This window comes from Ranitomeya variabilis, chromosome 4, assembly GCF_051348905.1.
Source record: "Ranitomeya variabilis isolate aRanVar5 chromosome 4, aRanVar5.hap1, whole genome shotgun sequence".
In the NCBI taxonomy this organism is placed as follows: Eukaryota; Metazoa; Chordata; class Amphibia; order Anura; family Dendrobatidae; genus Ranitomeya; species Ranitomeya variabilis.
In genome coordinates, this window is record NC_135235.1 from 471,397,967 (window position 1) to 471,425,436 (window position 27,470).

A 27,470-nucleotide genomic window follows, 5' to 3' on the forward strand; every position below is an offset into this window, starting at 1 on the left:
CAAAAAAAAAAAAAAAAACAACAATATTACACACTAGGTTTTCTGTGGCACACAATGAGAGACAGATGCCACACACAGCACTGGCACAGAGGCAGACTTGCCAATCTTTATCTCCCTGCAGTAATCTCAGAAAAGTATGGCAGGCAGCTATAAAAAGGACTGCTGCACACAAAAGTGTGGACAAACAAACAAGATAGCTGTGCAGAAAGGAAGGAACAACAGGATTTGTGCTTTGAAAAAAGCAGTTGGTTTGCACAGCGGCGTACACACACAGCAACGCAGCTATCAGGGAGCCTTCTAGGGCAGCCCAATGAGCTACAGCGCTGAGGAAAAAAAAATGTAGCTTCCACTGTCCTGCAAACAAAAGGTGGTGTTGGACAGTGGAAATCGCTACAGCACAAGCGGTTTGGGGGTGAATGTACCCTGCCTAACACTATCCCTGCTTCTGACGAAGCGGCAGCAACCTCTCCCTACGCTCAGATCAGCAGCAGTAAGATGGCGGTCGGCGGGAAAGCCCCTTTATAGCCCCTGTGACACCGCAGAAAGCAAGCCTATCACTGTAATGCCCTTCTGTAAGATGGTGGGGACTGAGATCTATGTCATCACGCTGCCCACACTCTGCGTCCACCTTTATTGGCTGAGAAATGGCGCTTTTAGCGTCATTGAAACGCGACTTTGGCGCGAAAGTCGCGTACCGCATGGCCGACCCCACACAGGGATCGGGTCGGGCTTCATGAGACGCCGACTTTGCCAAAAGTCGGCGACTTATGAAAATGAACGATCCGTTTCGCTCAACCCTATATGGTTTCCCTTATGTAACTGGATAATGGACTTTAAAGAGGTTTTATCGTAATAGTAAAAGCATTTATGTAACAGGTCTCAGAAAAACAATAAGCTTTTGAATTACAATTCATTTTTAAAATTGTATTATTTTCCTATTACCATTTGCTAATGATAAATATGTCTTTATTGAATACAGACTTTCCCATTACTGAGATAGGATATGACAGTTGTTGGCAGGTTTAGTACTGTAGTAGAAAACAATTTCCCAAAACAGCCTCAATCATATTTTGTTTTGTATATTGCTTCAGAGGAAAAATATACAGCTGAAGTGGATTCTTGGACAACTGCAGAACAATTGTCTGGCTGGTTGCTACAGTCCAGGTCAGTACACACATCACTAACTGTCCATGAAATATGAATAGTCTTCATGTTAGATCAATTTAAATGCATTTAATCTGAATTATGTGTATTTTTTATATCGTTTTCTAATAAAGAGGTGCTGGTGACAACTCCCGCGGTTGGTCTATATCCGTTCTCGATGGGAATCAGTGGCTTGATCTTTGTGGCAATGATTTAATACTGGATGTGATTGCTGAGGTGGAAGATGGAGTTCCAACTCAACCCTTTCCAGCATCTGATTATCCTTTTGGAGATAATGGCACTATCCCAGAACCTCCTCCTAACTTTGCACCACAACTCCCTCCTGGACATCCAACTTTCAGTGCACCTGGATTTCCTTCACCACCACCGCCTCCGCCTCCACCTCCACCAGTTCCTCCACCATTTGATGTGTAAGGATTTTTCTTAAAGAGTTGTAGAGATAATTTGTAGAGAAAATTTATATTAGAGTTCATAATGGTGTTGCAAAAATAATTATGAAAAGTAAAAATTGTTCAACAATTGAGGCAAAGACAGGTTTGTTAATAGAAAAGATCTTCAGTCAACCTTATGGCTTGTGTAAAAACTTTTTAATACCACACTTGTGGCATTTTTTAATACATATACAGTACTTTCGAGATAGTACTAGGCTATATAGTCTCTGTATCATTTATATTTGTTCAAGGGCATCAGGATAAGTATTAACAATTACATCCATGTAGATGAGTAAATTCTCATTCCATGTGGCATTCACAATTTAAATTCCAGTATTCTTTTTAAACACATAAAGCAAGACGATTGATAGTTACTCCCCCCTCCAACAGCAAATTTTGTTAAATATGTCTTTGGTAAGCTCAATAATGTTTCTGTTACTTCTGTTGTGTTCTTGTTCTATCAATCTACTTCTTTTTTCTGAAAACTTTTACACCATTATTTTTATAATTCAGGTAGGTTTTGTTATTTTATAGCCTCAATATATGTAAGCAATGGCGACATGCAGTGACAGACAAGAGGCAGAGCAAGGGTTAACAAGATATAGCAATTTAATAAACAGGGAATTCACTCCTCGCAGGGCTGTTAATGGGTAAAGGAGGGATAATAGGGGTAGCAATTGTACAACAATAGCAGTCCAATGAAAAGAACTTATCGTGTCCTGTATGGTCCTCTGCAGCTGATGATCCCGCTGGAGGACAGCGGCCAGGCGATGTCCTCAGATGAGGTCCTTTAAGCAATGGTCGTCTTTTGGTGGCAGCAGTCGGTCTCCGGTACTTTCTGCTGAGCCCCTAGTCCATAAGCAATTACGACCGAAACTAACAAGGCCGTGGCACTCTCAGAGTCAAATGTAAATGGGTGGGAAGCCAGTGGCAAGTTAGGCCGCAAAAGTTTGTCTGGTACTCGGCCTTCTCTCCTCTGCACATGCGTGGTACTCACAGTCACGGAATGCATGGCACTTCTGTATCTGGCAGCTACTGAGTATATGGCACTTCTCTTTCTGGCAGCTGCTGAGCGCACGGCACCTCTCTCTGCAGCGGTCCTGCTAGAGGCAGCGGGGACAAAACATCGCAGCCCGTCGCGGCGCCAGTGCTCAGAAGACGGAGCATGCTGCTTACCCAGCTGCGCGTGGCTGCTGATTCCCGCCAAACTGCCCACGGCTGCGCGCACTTTTCTTTTTAAGCTGTGCTTCCTACTCGGGTCATGAAGTCGGCCAACTCCTCATTTCTTCCCCCAGGCACCAAGGGCTGCAGTCTCAACAGTCTCAGACCTGGCACAGTACAGGTACCCATGGTCCGGTCTTCCTCCTTACATATATATAAAATGACTACCTTGCCGGTCGACCACATTCACTATTGGTTGAGATGTAGTAGCTTGAAATTGTGATTTTGTGTCATGTGGCCTCAAATCATCATGTAGTGCTAGGCTTATGAGAACATCCAAAGTAACATAGCCTTCATCCAGTTAATAAAACTCTCATTCCAACTCATTAATTTCTGTACAGTCTATCAAGGTGAAGACATTCTTATCCTGAGTTAGAAATACTCGTGAATTATTGAAGCTCGGAAACCAAATTTAATCTCATAAAAATAATTAAGAGAATCCTAAGGAAATTAAGTAGGATGATATGATAGAGTATATTCACTCAAGACAAAGTAGTCGGATACAGTGTCCGGGTTTGAAAATGACTAGTTAAGTGGTTTGTTGTTATTTGAGAACTTCTATTAAATTCTGTTACAGAGATGATATGGGAATCCCACCAGCCCCACTTATGCAAGCACCTTCTCTGCCACCTGCCACACGAGACTCTTCACACATGAATGGAGGTAATCATAAATTGTTGCTAATGTGGATTTAGATAATTTAGTAATAAGATGAGGGCATGTACTGTTAGAATATTGACCAGGACCATCACCTTAGTGGGCTGTACTACATTGAGCACCACACCTCTGTTGAATTGCTAAATGAAGACTGATATCTGCTTTACCTTACTGTACGTCAATCCAATCAATACAGAAGAGAAAATTAGGAATGGACAAATCATCTGGGCATCACTGGTGATCATTTTATTTGCATAACCTTTTAATTTAGCCCTGCTCTACAGTCAATCATAAGGGAGTTGGGAACCTCCAAATTAATGCCTCACCCAGAAAACCGTAGCAGGAGTGCACAACCTGTGGCCCATTCTGTGCTTAATTACTTGTGGTTTTTCATTGCACTTTTTAGCATGTTTTCATATGCGTTTTATTGCGTTTTGGACGCTGTAGCTTGTGTCTCTTTTTGGTATGCCATGTTTTAAATAAATCTGTTTTATTTTTTTTAAATTTCCGAGTATTTGGCCCTAACAAAACTTTATTGATACAGTTTTGCGAATTATCTGTGTTTGTTACCTGTGGATTTGCTGAGTCTAATGCAAGTTTACGGGGAAAATCTCCATATAAAACTCTTAAGTACATGCGAGAGAAATTGACATGTTGCGGATTTCAAACAGGAACCGCAGGTCAGTTTATGCTAAGTAATAAAAAATGCAATGTGGGGATGAGATTTCTGTAATTCCCATCTAATTGTGCTGGAACTGATAGATGATGCGTTTTTGACGCAGCGAAAATACGCAGTGTCAAAAGCTTACTAAAAACTCACTGTGAGCACACAGTCTTAGGTCACATGCAGACATTGAGTGTTTGGTCAGTATTTTACCTCAGTATATGTAAGCCAAAACTAGGAGTGGGTGATAAATACAGAAGTGGTGACGTGTTTCTATTATACTTTTCCTCTGATTCTCCCACTCCTGGTTTGGGCTTACAAATACTGAGGTAAAAAACTCATCCAATCCTCAATGTGTGCATGTGGCCGTGGAATTTCCATTCTATTTTAATCTCACTTTTTCTATTAAACTTTGTTGTAGGCATGAGTGGTCCTCCCCAGAGATTTGACAACTATGTGGATCAGCTTTTCTCACCTCTGTTTTCACCAACAGTTAGTAATATTTCTGTTATTATACTTTGGTTTCACCATATATATATTTCTATTCAGTCTTGATGCTTATCTCTTTTTTTTTGTTTCTTCCAGGAAATTGAGAGATCTGAAAACCTTACCAGGCGTATGAAAGGTGGTGGAGGCATTGGGCCTACAAGACAAAATGCTTTTGGCTCCCCTGGTAAGTGTAGGCACCAAATAGCAACCAAGCAACGTAAAAGCTTAGGTGTGAATGTAAAGTGGCCTCAGGGCGGTAGCCGAAGGCAGAGTACTTGTCTTCCACGCCCCGGCACACTACAGGAAAATGGGGTTCCTGGGTGTGTATGTGTGTGTGGTGATGTTGATCTGCATAGCAACGGACCTCTTTAACCTCAGGATGCCCCTTTAACCCCAGGATAAGGAAACTAGAAAAGTTCTTATAAACAAAGTCCTTTTTTACTGACAAACCAACTGGCATACAAAGGATAGCAGGAAATAAACTTGCTCTTCTGCACAAGACAAAAGCACATTCTTGATGGTTACTGGCGGAAACACTGTATTTGTGATGATCGTTACTGTAGATTTTAAGGATACTCTGAGGACCTCCATAATACCAGTGTAGCTCCAATTGAGTCAGTGTGTTTCGCTGTGACTACTACACTTTGACTAATCTTCCTGGGAACAGACGTAAGGGAAATTCTCCCGCTGTCTTCTTCCTATACGTGCCTAACCTCACTGACACCGTCTCCCTGACCGCAGCTTCCAGGTCTGTCCAGCACTAGGGACGTTCCCAACAGTCTCTTAAAGACTTTCCTATCCACCTCTTTCTGTAGGTCCCCTAGTTTGCCTGTTTAAGGGAGAACACTGTGTGTGCACTTCTCTTTATGCTCTTAGGTCCCTTTATGCGCTGAACCTTTTGAGTGTCTGTCTTTTATATAGGTACCTGATTGACTTTAATTCTATAGATTTGTATACAAAGTAAGACAGACAGGTAGCAGTTGCTGGTAAAAAAGACATATATGAGGCTGGTTTCACATTTGCGGTCGGGAAGGCTGCGGATGGCTGCCTACTTCCTCCTTTATTCCTCCCTGAAGCTCTGCCGATGCTCCGCCTACTTCTGTATGCGTCCTGCGTTTCCCTTTGTACCTATCTTTAACATTGGGTACGCAGGAACATGTGTTGTATGCGGATGCGTCCGCATGCTGCAATTTGACGTGTGCAGTGACCGCACGGAAATGCAAAGTTGTCTGACCCATATATTGTACTGAGCTGCAGCTCCAGGGAAGGACGTGAACCCGAGGGGGTGAGAGTGGTGGAGCAACTGAGGAAAGGAGCACAGTGGAGGAAGCAAGGGGCTCAGAGGAGAACTGTGACCGGGCACCCTCAGAGCCGAAGCGCAGAAACCGGGCACCGGGAGCCCAAGGCTGTGTTGTACTCTAGGACACATAGCCGAACCAGAGGGCATAGGACTGTATATTATTTGCCCACACCACGCCTGGAGGCGAAGCAGCACCTGAAGAGCCCGGGTCGTGATAGAGACCCTATAAAATGGCTCAAGCTGCCCACCATACAGGTACCTGTCTCAGGACAGGAGGGAGAGGACATTGCCAGAAAGCTACAGGCAGCAGGGACCTCACATACCAGCGCGAGTAGGAAGGCTTACGGACCTCACCTGGGAGAGGGATCCACTATTGCCTCCAGGCTGGCCGGACCACATCACCACCTGTGCCTGGTACCCTGGGCTGTGGACTGCTACCATCAGTAAACCAAGTAAATACTTTACAACTATGTGTCATCCGTTATTTACCGGCAACCAACCATCCTTGCCATACACCTTGGGAGCCCTGGGGACCCCACTTCACCTGCGGGAAGCGTCACCATCTTGCTGCAACAACATCACCCCGGAGGACCCCTGTAAGCAGCGTCGGCCCCTCTGACCGAGAACCACAGGTGGCGTCACGAATAGACTTTATTACCAAAATGCCCTTAAAGACCTTTCCCCTTTTAAGTGAGGGCCCAGGGCCACGGACCGGATTGCAGCCACCGTGACATCCCCTTTAAGAGCGACCGGACCCGGTACCGAGTACCCCACGACCCTGGTGGGCGACTCAAGTACTATCAATGTTTTTGACAGATGGCATTCATATTTGTGATAGCCTGAGTCCACTCACACATCCGTGATTTTCAAAAATCACGGAGACATGTTCGATTTTGATCTGTGTGTTGGATCAAAACCGGCAATGCAATTCAATGGGTCCATGAAAAAATTGGGCCACACTCTAATGACATCAGAGTGCGGTCCAATTTTCACGGACTGTCAGAATGGAGAGTGTAGAGAAACTTTTTGTTTTTTATTTCTCACATACTAGAAAAACAGATGCCACTCGATCAGACTATGGTCAAACTCTAATCAAAGTCTGATCAGAATAAGCAGGCCATTTTCCATACATGGAAAAAGCAGAATTGTGAATGGGCCTTTAATCCTGCTGCTGAGATTCCCAATGATCACCTGCAGTCTGGGGAAGCACATGGAAGGTGCTCAGTTATCATGCTGTGTTGCTAAAGGGGAAACAAAACTGTACACAGTTCCCATAAAAGTCAAGGACTGCCCATGTAATGGTAGTTATAAGTCCTCCAGAGGAAGAGGTAATATTGTTTGCACAGCCACGAGAAGAGAGTCCTGATTGAGGAACCGCGACTGACAAGCAAGCCACAAAAAATTCAGTCTCGATTGGATTTTTTACAACTTGATTGTCATAGGCGTGGTAATGCAGGTGTCACAATGTGACACTAGTCACTTCTTTAGAGCCAAGATGTAGTTGCAGCACTGAGCAAACTTCAGTAGTGCAATGATTGCTGTGGCCGAAGATGCCATGAAGACGTAACCTAATAATCTAATTAGCAATTGGTTTTCTTACTCAGACCCCCTAAAATATGTATTACACAATAAACACAAAATCTATACTGAAAATATAATAGTATGTTTATGAATGCATATGTGTTGAAACTGGCCTGATTAATACATATTGGAAACTCTTATGAATGGTCTGATACCCTATAATTGTCCTTAGCCTATATAGGAATGAATTCAATGCCTCAATATTCTATGCCAATGATGAATGGAATGATGCCTGCCATGGGAAACATGCAAATGATGCCCAATATGCCAGGTAACTATATTATAGACACATAGACTTGGAAATCCCATTTATAATACGGTAAGTAATCTGACTTGGTACATTTTGCACATAGCTTGCATTGCTACCACACACATCAGTGTTTTATCACATCAGAGATAATTATTTGAACTTAAAGGGGTAATATCTAGTGATGACTGAACGTGCTCGGATAAGGTGTTATCCCATCATGCCCGAGTGCTAACCAACGGTCTTCGGTGTACTCGAATAATATTTTCGAGGGCCCAAGGCTGCATGTCTCACGGCTGTTCAACAACCGCAACACATGTAAGGATTGCCTAACAAACAGACAATTTATGCATGTGTTGCGGCTGTCGAACAGCCGTGAGACGTGCAGCCTTGGGCCCTCTAAACATTTTTTTAACACACCGAAGACACTCGGTTAGCACCCGAAAGTGTTTTCAATTGTAAAAAAGAGAAGACATCTGTTATCAGTTGATTGAGGGCATCACCAAATCGCAATTCAGTCAAAACTATTCCTCAACCCACACCTCTGTCAGACTGTCAAAGACTAATAGCACACGCGTAAACAGAATAACTGGTGGTGTATGGGTACTGCAGCTCAGCTACATTGAAATGAATGGTGCTCAGGTGCAATAACTCCCACAACCGCTGGTCAGTTTTGGCACTGTTTTAAAAAAAAAAATTTCCAATCCTATAAATCTTTTTTAACTGTTGCATCCGTACTCTATGCATCTCATAAACCCTGTTATATAAACTACTGTACTTCAATGTTACTCAGTAGAATGTCAACATCATTCAAACGACTCTAGTGGTATAATAAACATATCGTGCGATTCCTACTGTATAAAGTTCCTAACAGTACCATTTGTGCAGTTCATCTATAAACCAATATATAGATAATGTAAAATAATATTTCTTTTAATAGCCATGATGCCCCAGGCTATGATGCCACAAATGATGCCTCAGGCTATGCCAATGGCCCAACCAATGATGCCTTCGGTGGACCCTGCACAATTGGCTGCACAGCAACAAGCATTTATTCAGCAACAGGCTCTGCTTTTGGTGAGTACACTTTTACATTGGAGGGAATTTATCATCTTCTTCACATTAGAAAATTGGTGTTAAAATCACAACATTTGTTGTTAGTGGTATTTGTGCAAAATGTTACCCTTTTTGTCCTTTTGTGCTGGCCCCGGACACTTTTTTTGAAAAATGTGTGGGGCTTAGTAAAAGAGGTTATGGCCTAACCCTGTGAGACAAATTTACTATAATATGCATAAAAACTGGAGTATATTGTAGCTGAAACCTAAGGTAACTTATGTTTTATTTTCTGGAGCACAGACAGCCTGTCAATTAACCAAATTTAGTGGGCTTGTGCCTCTTACTAAATTTGAGCCATCTTACTTTAGTGTCTAAAATACCAGTTTTAAAGGGAACCTGTCATGTAAAAAAAATTCTATTAACTTGCAGAAATGGGCTTAGTCTGCTTGTTAATAATGTTCTAAAGCCATGTGGCTGCTGCACTATAAACCCCACTGCCGGGAGGAAATTAGATTTAATACTCCCGGCAACCTCGGGCTTTCAGTCATAGAGGTATGGCCAACGCTGCTTCAGTCACCGCTCAGTACATAGGGAGTGGTGGCTGTAATCACACCCCTGCACTGATTGACAGCTGGCTCAGCTAGCTGTCAGTCAGTGCCGGGCATAGTTACGGCTGCCACTCACTGTATACTGAGCGGTGGCTGTGCTTGTATGACTGAAAGCCTGAGGCTGCTCGGAGGAATAAGGTTAATTTCCTCACAGCAGTCGGGTTTTCAGTGCAGCAGCTGCATGACTTTAGAACACTGTGAATTTGCAGATTAACCCCCAACCACCAGACCTACAGTATAATAGCATGTTGGGACTTAACAGGCTGCTTTTAATAAATTGCCCTTACGTGCCTGTGGTTAGATATTCTGGTTAAACAGTTCTGTTCTTTTCTAGGCTCAACAGATGACACTTCAGGCAACAGTGCTGTCTCAGCAGCAACAGCAGCAACAGGAACCACCTCGTAATAACAGATCACATTCTCCCCCTCCTAAAACAGTTTTTAAGTCAGCACCAAAGCCGGTACTGGCGCCAAAACCATCTGCTGCGCCTGTGCCACCTGCTGCCCCACCTGCTGCCCCTGCCCCATCTCCAGCCCCTATCCCACCTCCAGCTCCAAAATCTGTCCCTAACCCACCTCCAGTACCTTCTCCAAAATCTAGCCCATCTCCTCAAGAACCCAAGCCACAACTTCAGAAGCCGCAAACACCAGTTGAGGTAATAATAATGATAACGTAATATATACATAAATATATACATACAGAGGGCGTTCTTTAAAGATTTGGCCCTGAGGAAGTGGCAGATTGCCACAAAACGCGTCAGCACAATAAAGTTTTCAAGAATATTTCCATCGTGTGTGGTCAGCGCGGATACATAGAGAAACCCGGTCTTCGCCTTCCTTCTTTGTCACATTGTTATCCACGGGAGTCTGCAGCGACCACTGTTTCTTCTCACATTCTGCAAGGGGTTGTGACTTTTCACAACCTCTAAAGGTGAGTGCACCTACTGTGTATTGTGATCCAAATCATCACTTTTATCGCCCTATGTGCACTCTCTCTCCTTAATCTCCTGGATTCCATGTTTCTTTTTACCAAATTAGCAAGAAAAAGCTTACACAGCAACATATCAGATTTTCTTCTAATTGCTAAAACCATATTTTATTTTAATTGAATCAGAAAGCCTAGATCAGTGATGGCAAACCTTTGGCATGCCTGCCAAAGGGGGCACGCAGAGCCCTCTCTGTGGGCATGCATGCCAGGCCTGCGGCCGCACATACTCCACTCCCTTCGAATGTTCAAACGTATTTGTGTTCCTTTAGATGCTAATACATTTAAACCAGGGGTGGGGAACCTCCGGCCCTCGGGCCACATGCGGCATGCGGGACTTTTCATGCGGCCCGCACGCAGGTCCCCGGAGTCCGCAGTGCTCAGGCGGCAGCTGTATCCTGCCAGCTGCCAGCCGGCCCTTTAACCCCCAAGTGCATGGTACACAGCGTTCGTTACAGAACACTGCCTGCACATGAATGATGATGTCATCAGGGTGGTCGGGGTTAGTGTCCATTGTGCTCCTGTCCTCCTGTCCCGGAAGAGGAGCTGCTGCCAGAGAGTCTAGAGCGAGCTCTGTGCTGGCAGCTCTGTGCCAGCAGCTCTGTGCCTGTGTACTGGTGGTTTCTGTGCCCGCAGCTATGTGCCTTTCTGCTGGTGATCTGTGCCGCCCAGCTATGTGCCCCCTATGATCACTGTGCCCCCCAGCTATGTGCCCCAACATGATTTCTGTGCCCCCCTGTGATCTCTCTGTCCCCCAGCTATATGCCCCCTGTGATCCCTGTCCCCCAGCTATGTGCCCCCCAGCTATGTGCCCCCCTGTGATCTCTGTTCCCCTGTGATCTCTCTGCTCTCCTCAGCTATATACCCCCCTGTGATTTCCGTGCCCTCCCGCTATTTTCCCCCTGCGATCTCTGTGCCCCCCAGTTATGTGAACCCCTGTGATCTCTGTGGCTACCAGCTTTGTACCCCCTGTGATCTATGTGCCCCCCTGAGATCCCTCCCATGTGATGTTTGTGCTCCCCAGCTATGTGCTCTCTGTGATCTTTGTGCCACCTCCCGGTGATGTGTCCCCCCCATGATCTATGTATGATCAACTGCTGCCAGGGCCGAAGAGGAGTAAAGACAGTGTGGGCGTGCACTGGTAAGAGCTCCAGCAGGATCTGGACATTAAATGTATTAAAGGGAACCTGTCACCACGTTTTTGGAAGATGGGATAAAAATAGCGTTAAATAGGGGCAGAGGTGGGCGTTACATTAGTGTGTGTGTTATGCGTTTATTACCCACCTAAGTTGCCGAAATAACTTTGCAAAGTCTCCGTTTTCGCCTGTCAATCAGGCTGGTCAGGTCACATGGGCGTGGTGTCTTCACCCAGATTTGGCGTAGTTTTCCGTTGGTGGCGTAGTGGTGTGCGCATGCCCAAAGTCCGGAATCCTCTTCCAGGGGATTTAAAATAGCGCGGTGTTCGTTATTGCATTGGTGATCGGTGGGCGCGGCCATCTTCCTTTGGCCGCGCGTGCGCAGAAGCGGCGCTCTGCTGGCCGCGGCTTCAGGAAAATGGCCGCGGGATGCCGCGCGTGCGCAGATGGATATCGCGGCGGCCATTTTCCTGAAGCCGCGGCCAGCAGAGCGCCGCTTCTGCGCACGCGCGGCCAAAGGAAGATGGCCGCGCCCACCGATCACCAATGCAATAACGAACACCGCGCTATTTTAAATCCCCTGGAAGAGGATTCCGGACTTTGGGCATGCGCACACCACTACGCCACCAACGGAAAACTACGCCAAATCTGGGGGAAGACAACGCCCATGCGACCTGACCAGCCTGATTGACAGGCGAAAACGGAGACTTTGCAAAGTTATTTCGGCAACTTAGGTGGGTAATAAACGCATAACACACACACTAATGTAACGCCCACCTCTGCCCCTATTTAACGCTATTTTTATCCCATCTTCCAAAAACGTGGTGACAGGTTCCCTTTAAGTTTAGTTTTGAGAGAGGTGGGGATGGGGGCTGCTTTATTCAGAGGGAGTGTGTGTGTATCTGTGGGTGTTTGTTTGTATATATTTTGCAGAGGGGCAGTGTGTGTGTAAATATTTTGCAGAGAGGTAGTGTGTGTGTATATGCATACATATTTTGTAGAGGGGCAGTGTGTGTGAGTATATACTTTGAAGGGAGGTTGTATTTGTATATGTATTTATGTATACGTAAACATATTTAGAAAAGGGGCAGTGTGTATACATATTTTGCAGTGGGGCAGTGTGTTTATATATTGTGCAGAGGGGCAGTGTGTGTGTCTATATATTTTTTGCAGAGGGGCAGTGTGTGTATGTATGTTTTACAGAGGAAGAGTGTGTGTGTGTTTATATATACATATATATAATATATACTGTATATTTTGCAAAGGGGCAGTGTGTGTGTGTATTTTGCAAAGAGGCTGTGTGTGTGTGCAGCGGCCCAGAGTCCTGGTCATTGCAGTACTGTGGCTCCGCCACTATGGGGAGCTATGGTGCGTCCGATGGCACTGAAGGAGTTCATCTGATCAGGTATCACAGACACCAATACATTTCACAGCCGGGCCTCCGGGGGGAGCTAAGGGTGCTATTCATTAGGCCACTCCCCACCATAGTGGGTAAACTGGGGGTCAGGCAGGAAGTTAGATCAGAAAGCTGACTGGATTGGACGAAGCAACACCTAGTGGCAGAGGGTGTTGTGGAGGAAGAGACAGTAGGGTCTCTGTCAGGGGTGGGATCCTGACAGAGGCTTGGCATTGAAAAGAACGTAACGGGTCCGCGCCAGCTCCGGGAAGCGGCGGGACCCAAGAAAGGACTAGAAGCGAGATAGATTGTGCTGAGTGAGAAACGAGATCAAGCAATAGGAGAATTCCAGTAGGGGTCGTGCTGTAAGACCGGAGCAACACCCTACTGAGGCGCACTACCGGTGGCCGGAACGCAGAGGGAGTATTATAACATTCAGCTTCAAGCAATACTCTAAACAGCGGCAGGACAGTCAGTTTAAGGCGGGCTGTCTAACACATATCACCTATGAAGTCTTGGGAGGCAATTGCGGGAGAGGGGCGTCTCTAGGGTCCCGGAAGAACTCCAGGCCTATCCGACAAACGGGTGCCGTTCTAACTGTAACATCAGGAAGGGACGGAAGATTAGAAGAACATCATTTAATCGAGTTGTGAGGGAACTTAAGAAACAGACACAACGGTTGTGGGGTACTTTCCGTAAGCACAGCAGGGAAGGACTACAACACATAGCGCTAAGAAGGAAGGCACCGATTTCCACCTGTGAAGTGAACTCTGGAGGTGCCATTGGACCGGCCGGACTTGCGCAGCCTGGTGAACCGTATTCTGGACTGAGGACTCAGAGATCTCCAGTAAAGAGGTAAAGAGACTGCAACCTGGTGTCCTCGTTATTTACCGCGACCTGCACCCCACCACTGCACCGTTACAACACCACTTATTGCACTGGACGTCCCCCACTGACAGACAGGGCCACGGACCGGGCCTAGCCACCGTGACAACTCCAGAGCCGAGACCCAGAGGCCCGGCTCCGGGTACCCCTCGGCCCTGCGGCGGTGTGGGGGCGCTCCAAACTTGGCGTCATGAACAGGATCTACTTAAGCCTGAAGAATCAGGTCATGTGTGCCTTGGAACTGTGATTTATTGTGCTTGGACTGTACTTTATTGCAAAGACTGTGGATTGTCACTTGCCGCCAAAAGTTCGCGCCAAAAGCCGCCGCCATTGCTACGCCAGAGAAGAAGGAGGGCGTGCCATGGGAGGAGACTACCAGGGTGGCGCGAGAAATGGCTACCGCCCCCTGCGCTTCTGGCTGCAAAATGAGGACCTGCCTTCAAGCAGAGGACGACCCCCTGCCTTGCAATGGCGGGAACGAGGTGAAGATGGAGCCCGACCTCGGAGAAATGGCGGAGCCAGGTGCATGCGTTGCTGCCGAATGCCCGACAGCGACGATGAGCAGCAAGTGCCCGGGCAACAGCGGGGTGATCCCGGCCTGCCCTTACCCATCAGAGACAGACTTGCGTCCACCGCCGGTGAAGGATCTGAACTCCTTAGAGCCGCCGACGGAGGAGCCGAGCCTACCTATCCCGACCACGGAGCCATGGAGGGCGGAGCCACCACAAGAGACCATCTCGGAGGAGCTGCGGTCCGGGCTGCAGCCGATTCCAGTGTCCTTGTCAGCGGAACGGTTCGACACCGGTGGAATCACATCAGGCGCAGGTATGGAAAGCGCCCCTACTCCCCCGGCCGATTCTGCTCCCCTGACCGGTCCGGTTCCCCCGACCGATCCCGCTCCTATGAGCGCTCCTCACCCCAGCAATAATTGTTTCTTCTCGGTGGAGCGGGTGATCCTCACCTCTAACACGATGGGGAAGCTGGTGCCTCCGCTACCAACCCAGATGGGAGAACCCATAGATGTGGGCCCAGACGGGGTGGTCCTCCGGTGGAACACCCCCTGGACCGGGCCGGATGGGGCCCGGGAGGACGGCCTCACCCTTGCCGTGCTCACTTGGGAGCAATATAAGCAATGTCTAATCCACCACTGGAAGGATCGAGACGAGGTTGAACAACCTGATACGCAGCGCAGAAAGTCGGTGCAGGGCAGGAAAGGCGTGGTAAAGCGGGGGACTGTGTTGGCCTTCCACCCGAAGAGGGGATGGGGTTCCATACAGGAGCCGGGGCTACCCACTGACGTCTTTGTTACAAGTTATAACGTGAAAACTCCCTGCTGCGACCGGAATGGCGATCCACTACGAAGGGGGGACCAGGTGACGTACACCCGTCATAGGAGCGCACAAGGATGGTGTGCTCGGGATGTCCGGCGATGTGAGCCTGAGGGGGCGTCACCTGCTGCCCCGATCATGACAGATCCAGATTTGCCAGATCTTGTGACCATCACCACCGTACGCGTAGTAGCGGCTACCGAACTCGCAAGCAAGGTCAGCCTTCAGATCCAGACACCGGGTGGCCTGATTGCCCCTGCGGGACCTGCTACCGGCGCAGATGCCGCAGCGGTCAGAGGTCAGGGACCAAGACCACCTGAGCAAGAATAAACCTCGAAACCATGATAATGTATATAGTTCTTCGTTTAACTGTTTGTTCCTGTTTTGCTGCTGAACCCGTCTAGGGTTAACTTTTAAAGGGATCCCTTTGTTGACTCGGGATCCCAATCGTTTGGTTTGTTTTTCCACTTTTTGTTTCCTGTTATCAAGAACTGCCGCAATCATGAACAGTGCATGATACAAACTTATTGTAAATAGTTAGCACCTTCTTAAAGGCGCTTCCTACTGGTTTTACTTAGAAAGAGACTCTTTGTGAAGATACCACACTGGAGCTTTTGCTGAGTATGGACTGGTAGCTAGAGAACAAATGCTACCTCCTAAAGACTTGGTCCCCTCTTAAAGGGGATGTTCACGTGTTGCACTTAAAGAAATGGTATTGCTTTAAGACTGATAGATAGCAATGATGTTTGATAAGAGAAAATGATGATGCTTACATGTAAAAGTTATATGTACCATACTGGTTAACTGTAAAGAAATGCTGATAATGTTCCTTAGAAGAAAGATTGAGAGACAGAAGGAAGATGCAGTAGGCCCCTAGGGGTAGACAGAGTGTCCTGCATAGTCGGAAGTAAGAAAGTATTAATGAAGGTTGATGATCTAAGAAGATAGTTGATAATGTTGATAAGAAAATGGGGATAGAAGGTAAACCCTGAGTCCTCCATAGAAAGTTAAGAAAGAGTTAGTAATGTGTTACAGAGGACAGAAAGTGAACCCGTAGGGGTTAGGTAGTGAGTCCTCCTAGGAGCTATACGTAGATGGCTCAGTGCTTCTAAAACTGAAAGTATGTTATGTTCTATACCATGTATAGCAGTTGAAAAGGCAGTAGGTCCTGGCTGAACGGGACGGTCCTGTAATAGAAAGGAGAGGCAGTAGGTCTGGTGCCGATAGGACAGGCGGTCCTGCAGATCCAAAGTAGGAGAATGAAAAAGTTAAAGTGCCTTATAATGTGATTATAGGAAGGTCTTTAGTGGATTTAGAGTGTGAGTCCTTAAAGGCAATGTTAACTTATTGTTCAACAATTTTGCACTTAAGTAGAATGCCCGGTTGGGTAACAGAAGTAAATTATAGCATGTAGCTATGATATTTTTGCCATGTTTGTAACGTTCAAGTGTCCTCACCTCCCATAAAGGGAAGCTTGTTCAAGTATACGTATTGTTATTTGCACTCAACAAAATTGTATGTCTTTTTGCTAAACTTGTATTGTTGTTTTCTTCCCAGTCCCGGAGTACTGTGTTTAACCAGGGGGGAGTGCAGCGGCCCAGAGTCCTGGTCGTTGCAGTACTGTGGCTCCGCCACTATGGGGAGCTATGGTGCGTCCGATGGCACTGAAGGAGTTCATCTGATCAGGTATCACAGACACCAATACATTTCACAGCCGGGCCTCCGGGGGGAGCTAAGGGTGCTATTCATTAGGCCACTCCCCACCATAGTGGGTAAACTGGGGGTCAGGCAGGAAGTTAGATCAGAAAGCTGACTGGATTGGACGAAGCAACACCTAGTGGCAGAGGGTGTTGTGGAGGAAGAGACAGTAGGGTCTCTGTCAGGGGTGGGATCCTGACAGAGGCTTGGCATTGAAAAGAACGTAACGGGTCCGCGCCAGCTCCGGGAAGCGGCGGGACCCAAGAAAGGACTAGAAGCGAGATAGATTGTGCTGAGTGAGAAACGAGATCAAGCAATAGGAGAATTCCAGTAGGGGTCGTGCTGTAAGACCGGAGCAACACCCTACTGAGGCGCACTACCGGTGGCCGGAACGCCGAGGGAGTATTATAACATTCAGCTTCAAGCAATACTCTAAACAGCGGCAGGACAGTCAGTTTAAGGCGGGCTGTCTAACACATATCACCTATGAAGTCTTGGGAGGCAATTGCGGGAGAGGGGCGTCTCTAGGGTCCCGGAAGAACTCCAGGCCTATCCGACAAACGGGTGCCGTTCTAACTGTAACATCAGGAAGGGATGGAAGATTAGAAGAACATCATTTAATCGAGTTGTGAGGGAACTTAAGAAACAGACACAACGGTTGTGGGGTACTTTCCGTAAGCACAGCAGGGAAGGACTACAACACATAGCGCTAAGAAGGAAGGCACCGATTTCCACCTGTGAAGTGAACTCTGGAGGTGCCATTGGACCGGCCGGACTTGCGCAGCCTGGTGAACCGTATTCTGGACTGAGGACTCAGAGATCTCCAGTAAAGAGGTAAAGAGACTGCAACCTGGTGTCCTCGTTATTTACCGCGACCTGCACCCCACCACTGCACCGTTACAACACCACTTATTGCACTGGACGTCCCCCACTGACAGACAGGGCCAAGGACCGGGCCTAGCCACCGTGACAACTCCAGAGCCGAGACCCAGAGGCCCGGCTCCGGGTACCCCTCGGCCCTGCGGCGGTGTGGGGGCGCTCCATGTGCATGGGTACGTGTGTGTGTATTTTGCAGAGGGGCAATGTGTGTGTAAATATATATATGGTATATGTATGTTTGGCAGAGGGGCTGTGTGTGTGTATTTTGCAGAGGGGTAGTGTGTGTGTAAGGCTGGAGTCACACACAACCTATAAAAAATCGGTCCGTTTTTCATGGACGAGAATCGCACAAATGTTTCATGAACAGTGATCCGTGTGCAGTGCGAGGATGCTATTTTTTGTCCAAAAAATATCTGTGTGTCATCCGTATGACACCCGTATGGTGAGATTTTCTCGCCGTCTTGCAAAATGGACATATAGTGGATTCATGGGCTCAAATATTTGTGAAAACCTATATATAGTCTATATATATGTCGGTGAGACACACACATATATATATATATTTAATACAGAGGTAGATAGCAGAAAAGCTGGTAACTCAATTGTCGGCTTTTGCTATCTCCTTATCAAACCCGACAGGATATGAGACATGGTTTACATACAGTAAACCATTTCATATCCGTTATATTTTTATATATCCCTCACTAATAATGTTAGAAGTGTTTGTGTGTAAAATTTGGGAGCTGTAGGTGTTAAATTAAAGGGATAATTCACGGAAAAAAAACTGGTGTGGGCTCCCACGTAATTTTCTCCGCCAGAGAGGGAAAACCAGTGACTGAGGGCAGGTATTAATAGCCTAGAGAGGGACCATGGTTATTTCCCCCCCCCCCCGGCTAAAAACAACTGCCCCCAGCCACCCCAGAAAAGGCACATCTGTAAGATGCGCCTATTCTGGCACTTAGCCTCTCTCTTCCTACTGCCCTGTGGCATTGGCATATGGGGTAATAAGGGGTTAATGCCACCTTGCTATTTTAAGGTGACTTTAAGTCTGGTTAATAATGGAGAGGTGTCAATAAGACACCTATCCATTATTAATCCAATAGTAGGAAAGGGTTTTAATACACACACATTAAGAATAAAGTCTTTTAATGAAAGAAACACACAGGTTTTACCATCTTGATTGTACACTCAATCCAAGTGAAGCCCTCATTCTTCTGAAAAAAAATGCAAAATAAAAAAGCAACAATATCCCATACCTGTCTGCCGTACAGTCAAGTCCCACGCATTAATCCACCTCAAGGGATTACAAGCCTTCCTGTTGTGAATTTGGATTCTGGGCTCCCCCGGTGGCTACTGGTGGAATTGAACTTGTGACATCATCTTCCCTGTTCACCTGTTCTGATTAGATCTGGGTGTCGCTATATAACCTGGCTTCTCTGTTAGATGCTTGCCGGTCAACAATGTTATCAGAAGCCTCTCTGTGCTTGTTCCTGCTCCCAGACATCTACTAGATAAGTTGGACATTCGTCCATGTTTTGTTTTTGTATTTTGGTTCCAGTTCACAGCTGCAGTTTCGTTACTGTGTCTGGAAAGCTCTTGTTGATCAGGAATTGCCACTCTGGTATTATGAGTTAATGCCAGAGTCCTAAAGTAATTTCTGGATGTGTTTTGTTAGGGTTTTCTACTGACCATGAAAGTATGCTTTCTGTCTTCTGCTATCTAGAAAGCGGACCTCAAATTTGCTAAAACTATTTTCCTGCTGCGTTTGTTGTTTCATCTCATATCACCGCCAATATATGTGGGGGGCCTCTGTCTCCTTTTGGGCATTTCTCTAGAGGTGAGTCAGGTCTTATATTTCCCTCTGCTAGCATTATTTAGTTCTCCGGCCGGCGCTGGGCATATAGGGATAAAAGTAGGACATGCTACCTGGCTACTTCTAGATGATGCGGTAGGTTTAGTTCATGGTCAGTACAGTTACATCTTCCAAGAGCTTGTTCCTATAGAGGCTTATGCTAGTTCTCTGGCCATGGAGATCATGACAGTTTGACCGGCCAACTAAAGGGTTAAAATCCTTGGCTGAGAAAGGAGAGAAATAAGAAGTCTGCTGAGAGTTTTTTTTTTTTTTTTTTTTTTTTTTTCCTCTGTGCTCTTAATTGGATCACTTGCCAGTCTGTCTATGCTGCAGTCTTTCTTTTTTTTCTCTCTCCTTATAATCTTTGAATGGCTTTGTGTTCACCTGTTAATAATGGATCTTCAGAGTGTAACTGCAGGTTTGAATAATCTCACCACGAAAGTACAAAATTTGCAAGATTTTATTATTCATGCTCCGGTATCTGAGCCGAGAATTCCTTTGCCGGAATTCTTCTCAGGGAATAGATCTAGCTTTCAGAATTTTAGAAATAATTGTAAGCTATTTTTGTCCCTGAAATCTCGTTCTGCTGGAGACTCTGCACAGCAGGTTGGGATTGTGATTTCCTTGCTCCGCGGCGACCCTCAAGACTGGGCTTTTGCATTGGCACCAGGGGATCCTGCGTTGCGCAATGTGGATGCGTTTTTTTTGGCCTTGGGCTTGCTGTATGAGGAACCTCATTTGGAACTTCAGGCAGAAAAAACTTTGATGTCCCTATCGCAGGGGCAAGATGAAGCTGAAATTTACTGCCAAAGATTCCGTAAATGGTCTGTGCTTACTCAGTGGAATGAGTGTGCCTTGGCGGCTACTTTCAGAGAGGGTCTCTCTGATGCCATTAAGGATGTTATGGTGGGGTTCCCTGTGCCTGCGGGTCTGAATGAGTCCATGACAATGGCCATTCAGATCGATAGGCGTCTGCGGGAGCGCAAACCTGTGCACCATCTGGCGGTGTCCACTGAGAAGACGCCAGAAAGCATGCAGTGTGATAGAATTCTGTCCAGAAGCGAGCGGCAGAATTTTAGACGGAAAAATGGGTTGTGTTTCTATTGTGGGGATTCTACTCATGTTATATCAGCATGCTCTAAGCGCACTAAAAAGCTTGATAAATCCGTTTCCATTGGCACTTTACAGTCTAAATTTATTTTGTCTGTGACCCTGATTTGCTCTTTGTCATCTATTACTACTGACGCCTATATCGACTCTGGCGCCGCTTTGAGTCTTATGGATTGGTCCTTTGCCAATCGTTGTGGGTATGATTTAGAGCCTTTGGAAACTCTTATTCCTCTGAAGGGGATTGACTCCACCCCATTGGCTAATAATAAACCACAATACTGGACACAAGTGACTATGTGTATTAATCCGGATCACCAGGAGACTATTCGTTTTCTAGTGCTGTATAATCTACATGAGGATTTGGTGCTGGGATTGCCATGGCTGCAGTCTCACAACCCAGTCCTTGACTGGAGAGCTATGTCTGTGTTGAGCTGGGGATGTAAGGGGACTCATGGGGACGTACCTTTGGTGTCCATTTCATCATCTATTCCTTCTGAAATCCCTGAGTTCCTGTCTGATTATCGTGACGTCTTTGAAGAACCCAAGCTGGGTTCACTACCTCCGCACCGTGAGTGCGATTGTGCTATAGATTTAATTCCGGGTAGTAAATACCCAAAGGGTCGTTTATTTAATCTGTCTGTGCCTGAACATACTGCTATGCGAGAATATATAAAGGAGTCCTTGGAAAAGGGACATATTCGTCCATCGTCATCTCCCTTAGGAGCCGGTTTTTTCTTTGTGTCAAAAAAAGACGGCTCTTTGAGACCATGTATTGATTATCGGCTTTTGAATAAAATCACGGTTAAATATCAATACCCATTGCCGTTGCTGACTGATTTGTTTGCTCGCATAAAGGGGGCCAAGTGGTTCTCTAAGATTGATCTCCGTGGGGCGTATAATTTGGTGCGGATCAGGCAGGGGGATGAGTGGAAAACCGCATTTAATACGCCCGAGGGCCACTTTGAGTATTTGGTGATGCCTTTTGGTCTTTCTAATGCCCCTTCAGTCTTCCAGTCCTTTATGCATGATATTTTCCGCGATTTTTTGGATAAATTTATGATAGTGTATCTGGATGATATTCTGATTTTTTCGGATGACTGGGACTCTCATGTCCGGCAAGTTAAGAGGGTTTTTCAGGTTTTGCGGTCTAATTCTCTGTGTGTCAAGGGTTCTAAGTGCGTTTTTGGGGTTCAGAGAATTTCCTTTTTGGGATATATTTTTTCTCCCTCTTCCATTGAGATGGATCCTGTCAAGGTTCAAGCTATTTGTGATTGGACGCAGCCCTCTTCTCTTAAAAGTCTTCAGAAATTTTTGGGCTTTGCCAACTTTTATCGTCGATTTATTTCTGGTTTTTCGGATGTCGTTAAGCCATTGACCGATTTGACTAGACAGGGTGCTGATGTTGCTAATTGGTCCCCTGATGCTGTGGAGGCCTTTCAGGAGCTTAAGCGCCGTTTTTCTTCTGCCCCTGTGTTGCGTCAGCCTGATGTGACTCTTCCTTTTCAGGTTGAGGTCGACGCTTCTGAGATCGGAGCTGGGGCAGTGTTGTCGCAGAAAAGTTCTGACTGCGCCGTGATGAGGCCTTGTGCCTTCTTTTCCCGTAAATTTTCGCCCGCTGAGCGGAATTATGATGTTGGGAATCGGGAGCTTTTGGCCATGAAGTGGGCGTTTGAGGAGTGGCGCCATTGGCTCGAGGGGGCCAGACATCAGGTGGTGGTATTGACTGACCACAAAAATTTGATTTATCTTGAGACCGCCAGGCGCCTGAATCCTAGACAGGCGCGCTGGTCATTATTTTTTTCTCGGTTTAATTTTGTGGTATCGTACCTACCAGGTTCTAAGAATGTTAAGGCGGATGCCCTTTCTAGGAGTTTTGAGCCTGATTCACCTGGCAACTCTGACCCCACAGGTATTCTTAAGGAGGGAGTTATCTTGTCAGCTGTTTCTCCAGACCTGCGGCGGGCCTTGCAGGAGTTTCAGGCGGATAGACCGGATCGTTGTCCGCCTGATAGGCTGTTTGTTCCTGATGATTGGACCAGTAAAGTCATCTCTGAGGTGCATTCTTCTGCGTTGGCAGGTCATCCTGGAATTTTTGGTACCAGGGATTTGGTGGCAAGATCCTTCTGGTGGCCTTCCCTGTCACGAGATGTGCGAGGCTTTGTGCAGTCTTGTGACGTTTGTGCTCGGGCCAAGCCTTGTTGTTCTCGGGCTAGTGGATTATTGTTGCCCTTGCCTATTCCTAAGAGGCCTTGGACACACATCTCGATGGATTTTATTTCAGATCTGCCTGTTTCTCAGAAGATGTCTGTCATCTGGGTGGTGTGTGACCGTTTTTCTAAGATGGTTCATTTGGTTCCCCTGCCCAAATTGCCTTCTTCTTCCGAGTTGGTGCCCCTGTTTTTTCAAAATGTTGTTCGTTTGCATGGTATTCCTGAGAATATCGTTTCTGACAGAGGAACCCAATTTGTGTCTAGATTTTGGCGGGCATTTTGTGCTAGGATGGGCATAGATTTGTCTTTTTCGTCTGCTTTTCACCCTCAGACTAATGGCCAGACCGAGCGGACTAATCAGACCCTGGAGACATATCTGAGGTGTTTTGTGTCTGCTGACCAGGATGATTGGGTTGCTTTTTTGCCATTGGCGGAGTTCGCCCTCAATAATCGGGCCAGCTCTGCCACCTTGGTTTCCCCGTTTTTCTGTAATTCGGGGTTCCATCCTCGATTTTCCTCCGGTCAGATGGAATCCTCGGATTGTCCTGGAGTGGATGCGGTGGTGGAGAGATTGCATCATATCTGGGGGCAGGTGATGGACAATTTAAAGTTGTCCCAGGAGAAGACTCAGCTTTTTGCCAACCGTCACCGTCGTGTTGGTCCTCGGCTTTGTGTTGGAGATTTGGTGTGGTTGTCTTCTCGTTTTGTCCCTATGAGGGTCTCATCTCCTAAGTTTAAGCCTCGGTTCATCGGTCCGTATAAAATATTGGAGATTCTTAACCCTGTTTCCTTCCGTTTGGACCTCCCTGCATCCTTTTCTATTCATAACGTTTTTCATCGGTCGTTATTGCGCAGGTATGAGGCACCGGTTGTGCCTTCCGTTGAGCCTCCTGCTCCGGTGTTGGTTGAGGGTGAGTTGGAGTACGTTGTGGAAAAAATCCTAGACTCCCGTGTTTCCAGACGGAGACTCCAGTATCTGGTCAAGTGGAAGGGATACGGCCAGGAGGATAATTCTTGGGTCACTGCATCTGATGTTCATGCCTCTGATCTGGTTCGTGCCTTTCATAGGGCCCATCCTGATCGCCCTGGTGGTTCTGGTGAGGGTTCGGTGCCCCCTCCTTGAGGGGGGGGTACTGTTGTGAATTTGGATTCTGGGCTCCCCCGGTGGCTACTGGTGGAATTGAACTTGTGACATCATCTTCCCTGTTCACCTGTTCTGATTAGATCTGGGTGTCGCTATATAACCTGGCTTCTCTGTTAGATGCTTGCCGGTCAACAATGTTATCAGAAGCCTCTCTGTGCTTGTTCCTGCTCCCAGACATCTACTAGATAAGTTGGACATTCGTCCATGTTTTGTTTTTGTATTTTGGTTCCAGTTCACAGCTGCAGTTTCGTTACTGTGTCTGGAAAGCTCTTGTTGATCAGGAATTGCCACTCTGGTATTATGAGTTAATGCCAGAGTCCTAAAGTAATTTCTGGATGTGTTTTGTTAGGGTTTTCTACTGACCATGAAAGTATGCTTTCTGTCTTCTGCTATCTAGAAAGCGGACCTCAAATTTGCTAAAACTATTTTCCTGCTGCGTTTGTTGTTTCATCTCATATCACCGCCAATATATGTGGGGGGCCTCTGTCTCCTTTTGGGCATTTCTCTAGAGGTGAGTCAGGTCTTATATTTCCCTCTGCTAGCATTATTTAGTTCTCCGGCCGGCGCTGGGCATATAGGGATAAAAGTAGGACATGCTACCTGGCTACTTCTAGATGATGCGGTAGGTTTAGTTCATGGTCAGTACAGTTACATCTTCCAAGAGCTTGTTCCTATAGAGGCTTATGCTAGTTCTCTGGCCATGGAGATCATGACACCTTCCATTTTCCAGCTGGAAGGCTGCACTGCTAACCCCAGAGCCACCGTGCCAGATCTTCAGATATCAGGAGTGGTCCACTTCCAATTTGTATTTCACACAGATTGTGACGGGATTGACAATGTGTTCTCATGTGATAATTGATATATGTAAAGATGGGTTTGGCTGACTGTCTGATTCCAATATCTAAGCCAGCCCCTTTGTCTGTCCAAATACTGTATCATGTATGACAGAGAAGGCGGCTGGCTTAACTATTGAAATTGGCCAGCCCAACTTCACATATAGCTCTGATGGTGTACTGATAAAAATAAAATAATTTCTGTGTCGAGCGCATGCTGGAAGGGGCGCTAATAGGACCACTGCTGATGTCTGAAGATCAGGGTACCTTTGAAAATACAAACATATTAGTAAGTTTTATGTATTTATATATGGAAAACATATAATCATTTTATTAAAATGAACAATCCCTTATAGCTTCCTTCAGTTAGCTTAGTATCTAGTTTTGGTTCCAAAATCATCCGTTCTGTATGGTCACTTTTCAGCCTGTCACACTAACAATCTCTCTATTATAAATGTCATATGGAAATTGCTTCTTCAGAGAGGGAGCAGACTTGAACTCTAATGCCACCTTTTGGAAGTAGCAAACTTAAAAGTCAATATCAACCCTTTTATCTAGCCTTGCAATGTGACTTAGAATAAAAGAAAAGCAGAATCTCAATTTGCAGACGCTGGTTTTGTGGTGTTGCCACACCTCAGTGCAAAGCCTTTGACTGGATTCTAAGTGGTAATGTTTCTCCTTGTGAAGAATGGCATGCTTAACATGCCAGTGTAAGGAGACTTAATTTCCCAGAGAATTGAAAGGCCTATAAGTTTTCTTACACTGGCACATTAGTCATGTCACACTTCACTTTACCCCTTATAAAAGTCATGACATTCTGCAGGCATCTTGTAAGGGCAAAGCACCAGTAAAGCAAAGTTGAGTGTTCATATTTTAGTCAAATTTTTCATCTAGGTGTACTGGGATGAAGAGGAGGAATCTGAGTATATTTCACAAAAGAAAACATTCCAACAAAAGAGGGAATTCTTCCAAAAAATGGGTGCGTAGTACAGATTGGGTGAAGACCAAATGCATTTGGAACATTTTGTTTTCACAATTAACATGTTTTAATTGTAAACTTTCATTGTGTAGTACGTGATGGCACTCGAGTGAAGTCACTCAAGCCTCCCTCGAAGATCCTACTTCCAGCTCAAATAATAGCGTCTGAGAGTGAAAGTGATGAGGAACCACCAGAACCTCCCGAACCTGAACCTCAACCAAGTGATGATATTTATTTATTGATAGTGCAAAAATATACTAATTTGATTAACTTGTCTGCCAAAATGCAGTCTTTATGATAAAAACTGGATATGTAATATTACAATAGTGCCTAATCAAATAGGCAGATGCATGATTTAACTAAATTTTTTAAGACAGGCTTAATCAAGCTTGTTTTAATTTGCTAAACATAAAATCTCTGCAATTACTTGTAACCTTTAAGTCTCTGGTAACATGGAAATATAATTATATATATTTTTTAAATTTTTTTAAAGAAATACCAACACCAAAACTACCGCCAATAGTGCCACCTCCGGTAACCAAAACTACAGAGGCTCCTGAAAAAGAGACTAAGAAACCAGGTGGTGTCATTAAACAGGTTCCAAAACCAAAACCCAGTCAAGAGATTAAAGAAATAATCAAGATGTATCAAAGCCGTCCTCAGGAAGAACCTAAACCCTATGAACCAGTTAGGTGAGATCCCAATAAAACACAATATGGTCATCAGGACATGCTTTAGGGCTCATTTAAATGTCCGTTTTCACGCAAGTTCTATCGGTGGTTTTAAAAAGATAGATCACATAGATCACATACAGTACCTATATTATAATCTATAGGGCTGGTCATATGTTTTTTGGCGAACCGCATGTCCGCAAAAAGAACATAGTGACATGTCTGTTTTTGATCAGAGTCACGGATCAAAATTACCCCTACAAGTCTATGGGTCCATAAAAATTACTGCCAGCACCCAGATACCAGTAGCGTATAGAAGTTTTGCAATTTATCTACGGTACTTTTTCATAATTGAAAATCAATGATGACACGCTGATGGTAAGAATTGACACTAACCGAACACTGATGAAACTAGGATCCAAAACATTGCTGAAGATCGTTCTGTGCTTTTACGTACAAGCAATATCAGAGACGTCTGAATGAGGCCTTATAGCAAGGATCCTAATAAATATGAGCACAAGCAAATGGACAGGAGCAATGGTGATCTACAGGGCAATTCTACTGATTTTTACATTTGTTCTCCTGATTTCTTCATTTATCAAATATCAAATTTTGCATTTTTCAGAAGGACAACACAGAACTTCTTAAAGAAAAAAGATCCCAAACAAGAAGCTTTGGAGAGACTTAGAAATGCTGGGCCTCCAAAAGTAAGAATGTGCCTTTTGGAGTAATGACTCTAAATTGGAAAAATTATAATTTGTTAATATATTCATTTGTTTTTCCTTTATGTCTCATATTTACTTACGAAAAGGATTTATTATTTTATTATTTCCATGTTTCTGTTTCTTTGGAGGAACAGACGTTGCAGATTTTCATGCGGATCTGCAGCGCTATTGGAGATGTGGAATTGCATCAAATCTGCAGTGTAGTGCGCAATCAATGTTAAT

General features: G+C 45.6%; 1 protein-coding gene across 2 annotated transcripts in view; it reads left to right on the forward strand.

The window, feature by feature from the left end:
- The window catches only part of LOC143765267 (unconventional myosin-XVB-like), a 161,201-nt gene that overhangs the window by 44,980 nt on the left and 88,751 nt on the right, over nt 1-27,470 (forward strand). The window contains exons 8-19 of one of the 2 annotated variants that reach the window (XM_077251750.1): nt 1,092-1,164; nt 1,278-1,574; nt 3,388-3,479; nt 4,559-4,629; nt 4,723-4,810; nt 7,680-7,778; nt 8,695-8,831; nt 9,753-10,073; nt 25,768-25,852; nt 25,945-26,073; nt 26,346-26,544; nt 27,149-27,230. In XM_077251750.1, coding sequence (XP_077107865.1) covers nt 1,092-1,164; nt 1,278-1,574; nt 3,388-3,479; nt 4,559-4,629; nt 4,723-4,810; nt 7,680-7,778; nt 8,695-8,831; nt 9,753-10,073; nt 25,768-25,852; nt 25,945-26,073; nt 26,346-26,544; nt 27,149-27,230 — 1,673 coding nt within the window. The remainder of the gene's footprint in view (nt 1-1,091; nt 1,165-1,277; nt 1,575-3,387; nt 3,480-4,558; nt 4,630-4,722; nt 4,811-7,679; nt 7,779-8,694; nt 8,832-9,752; nt 10,074-25,767; nt 25,853-25,944; nt 26,074-26,345; nt 26,545-27,148; nt 27,231-27,470) is intronic. The other variant, XM_077251751.1, reaches the window with a different exon arrangement.